The sequence below is a fragment of the Serpula lacrymans genome (assembly GCF_000218685.1).
Source record: "Serpula lacrymans var. lacrymans S7.9 unplaced genomic scaffold SERLAscaffold_3, whole genome shotgun sequence".
NCBI lineage: Eukaryota > Fungi > Basidiomycota > Agaricomycetes > Boletales > Serpulaceae > Serpula > Serpula lacrymans.
Genome location: NW_006763292.1, coordinates 1,375,286 through 1,378,909, shown reverse-complemented (window position 1 = coordinate 1,378,909; position 3,624 = coordinate 1,375,286). Strand labels below are relative to the sequence as shown.

The following is a 3,624-nucleotide window of genomic DNA, read 5'->3' as shown; positions in this document are numbered from 1 at the left end:
CATTTTCAGATTGAGATGTATGAGAAAATATGGTTTGAATTATACACTGCAAGGGAAAAGCACAACATAGATACTAACATACATAGAGTGAACAACTCACAACTAAGTCCAGAACAGGCAACAGAATGTGAAGATGGACATACAGGGATGGCAAAACAAAAGTAGATCACCAGCCACATCTTTGACCTGTACCTTGTGCCCTTACATTTTCCATATTTTGCCTCCTGATGCTTCTCCTGACACCAACTTGTTCATCCACGTTTAGCAGGAGTCATGCAACTTGTATGCCAATTGCTGTTTGAAACATCATTTATTCTACCATTTGTCCAGCCCTGATTAACTGAAGTAGAACTGCACCTCCTGAGCATCAGGAAAAACTATTTTGCTATATAGCTAAGCATGTTTCTATGGCTTCTATAACAGCTATAGCATTACTACCATAGTCAAAAATTTATATAATAGATATCATAGCTGCTATGGTAGCTATAGAAGCTATAGTAGCTATAATGGCTTGTTTCTATCTATCAGAACTTTGTTCTGATTGTGATGAAAACACCATTATTACTCACTAAATGGTTTGGCATATATATTAGCCTGCTTTTCTATGTAAAAAAAGTCTATGCAGGTAAATTAGTCTCATGGTTTTATAAAAAATCTATCACAAATATTCAATTGTACAGATACTGAAGAACACCACTAACATCACATCAAAGTTGTAGTGTTTTGCTTAACGCACAAGGAGGGATTCAGGCGGAGTTCAAATATGTGGCACCAAAGCAAATTTTCCAGCAGTTGACTTTGAACACTATAATTGAGTGTGTGAAAATGGACAGTGTCACTGTCCATTTTCACACGCTTCCTATGATTAGATTAGATTTTGTGCCATTTTTTTTTCAGAGTCAGCTCTTGATGTATACATGGCACTAGTGTTATGTCACAAGTCATATTACAGCTCAGTACATTTGGATGCTTCACTTGCATTTTCTCCATCTTTTGCAGCAAAGTCAAGCTAATACATCACTCAATGAGTATCTTAGCTTAATGTATGTTTTCGTTTTTACAGTTATCTTATGTGACACTAATACAAGCTCTGTTTATTCTTAGCCACCATCTGTATTGGCATAAGCACTATAAATGCCCCCATTATATTCAACCACCACATCACAAGTCTATCTTCAGGTATAGTTTGTGTCCAGAATTCTTATATATGGGACTCATCAGTCCTAGCTATCCCCACTGATGTTTTTTGTCATTACAGTGATTTATTTGTATATGTATAACCATTTTTATTTTTATTTTTTCTGAGTCATTGGCGAATAGGCAGAGGTAAGTTCATCCATCTAATACTTGGTGGTAGTCACTTATTGGGTTATTGTCTTGCACAGACTTAATGAGTTATCAAGCAAAGCTCACAAGCCATTCATGAAATTGTGGTGAGTAATTCCATGGTAGCATGTATATAACATTACTGAGTGCATTGTACATAGTATGAATAACTTACAGTATCTAATTTAAAGGTATGGTTTCAACTTTGTTAGGATAGTTTATCATTACATGTGTCATGTAACCATATTAGAAGTATAAGTTGATTTTACTGAATATGACCTCTAATTATAATACAAGTAAAAATAATATAAATGCCCTGGGATAATATTTTATGGTAGTGATAGTTTTTATGTTCTATGGTAGCAGTTATAGTAGAGGTATAGTACATGTATTACAGAGGTGCTATCATAACTGGTATAGAAAATGTCTCAAAATAGTGCTGCTATATAGCGCTATATAATAGGGACTTGTCTAGGCGTACTATAGCTACTATTTTCCCTATATAGCACTATGGTGGCTATAATAGCTATAAAAGGCAGCTAGGTTTTTCCTGATGCAATATAAGACTTCAGCCAATGTTTTCTCCAGCCATTCAACACTTTATCTTGCAGTCCTCACACATCCCAACACCGCTAACTCCACCAAATGACCCACACAACTTCTCAGAAATATTTGAAGGAAATGAATCTGGCCAGGACTTCAATATAGACAAACACCCTCAGACTATGGAGTATGGAACCAATCTCAGTCACAAAATGTAACATTCAAGGGCTTTTCAGGTATGCTCAACCAACACTCTAGTACTTCTCATCTTGTTCCACCTATGGTCAACCATGCTGCTTAATTTCAACTACAACCACTCACTCATGCTTTGGAATCCCATCACCATGTTCATGATGTGAGTACAGTGAGAATGGACGACATTGCACCTCAAAATAGATTTGAAGCTCAACTCACTCTCCTCAATTATCATGCAGCCTCAACGGCACAGATAGAGTCCCAGGCCATGCGGTCCTTAAGTTTTCAGGATGTTGGCTCATCCGCAGCGGATATTGGTGCAGGAAGAAGCAACCAAGACTCTGATTTGGGCCCATATTCACTCAGCAATGATTTCAATGTTCCATGGGACGTCAGAGAGCAACTGGCTGTGCGTGAATACGCTCTCAAAGACCAACACCACTTAATTTTTGCCCAACAATGATTCTGTGTTGATGTGATGTTTGCTCAAAAGAGGGGCACTATTGTGGAAGATATCGACATAATTCAGAGTATTCAATTATGTAAGGCCTCATTTTCCTCTAGAACCATACTATGTTCTCACAGCCTTTGATCTCTGTAGTGCAAACACCAGTGCACACAGCACTAGACATTGTTCACTTAGCGGGCATGGACATCATCTTTGAATTGATCTACATCTACTCCCTTATAATTAGAGCAGGTGTCATTCACATTTTCCCCCCACAGTCTATTATCAAATAGAAAAATATGAATGACCTTGGGGTGGCAGAGTATGCGTGGGAGAAGTCCTCAATCGGTACCCGCAACTTTAAGTTCCTGTTCAACAACCATGGTTCTGGAGTATGTACATCTCTGTTTCTTAGGCTTTGATTCTAATTATTTACCAGCCACAAATTCTCAACCCTCAAGTACTGAAAAAACCAATGCTAGAATTATGTACCAGGAAAAAGTGTACGCATCCCAGTTTTCCTAGTTTGATCCACCATTCGGCAAATTTTGCCATGTCTCCTACAAAAATGCTGGGGTCAGCAACAATTTCAACTTTTTTGTTGAAATTTTATTCAATGGTACCAGCGCTCTGAGTGTTCTGGATTTCTTCAACTAGATAATCATACATGGATGTGTAGGGTTTTTATAGCTAATTGTTTGTCTCCTCCATACTGAAAGAGAAATAAAGGAAAGTGGTCTGAGGATGGGACTGACCAATAAGAAAAAGAATAACTATTGGACGACTTCAGGGATGGATAAACAGGTGACAGAATGTGCTAATAATAAGTTTGTTAGGCATGTTCAGGAACCATACCCTCATGATGAGGTATAATCCCTAAGATCTCTGTTAATATTCCCAGGCACTGATAGGGCTTGGAGCTGGTTGGCGAGATCTCAGCTGTTAGCCTTACTCATTCTGCTGTCTGGCAGAGAGTACTGCCTATTTTCTAATCTGCAATAAGAAGTGGTAATGATGGTTAATGAAGCCCAGCAGGGCAATGAGAGAAAGGATGGCAAAAGATACCTCCAGCCCTAAGGCTAGAGGTGTAACAGGAAAAGTGTTCAAAAACC

At 38.2% G+C, this 3,624-nt stretch overlaps 1 protein-coding gene across 1 annotated transcript; it reads left to right on the top strand.

Annotated features, from left to right (window-relative positions):
• Positions 1-2,159: 2,159 nt before the first annotated feature.
• Positions 2,160-2,527, top strand: SERLADRAFT_434283 (uncharacterized protein; the record flags this gene model as incomplete). Its single annotated transcript, XM_007314513.1, has 2 exons — positions 2,160-2,224; positions 2,266-2,527. The coding sequence occupies 2 exons, from the start codon at positions 2,160-2,162 to the stop codon at positions 2,525-2,527; spliced, it is 327 nt and encodes a 108-aa protein (XP_007314575.1).
• Positions 2,528-3,624: the final 1,097 nt, after the last annotated feature.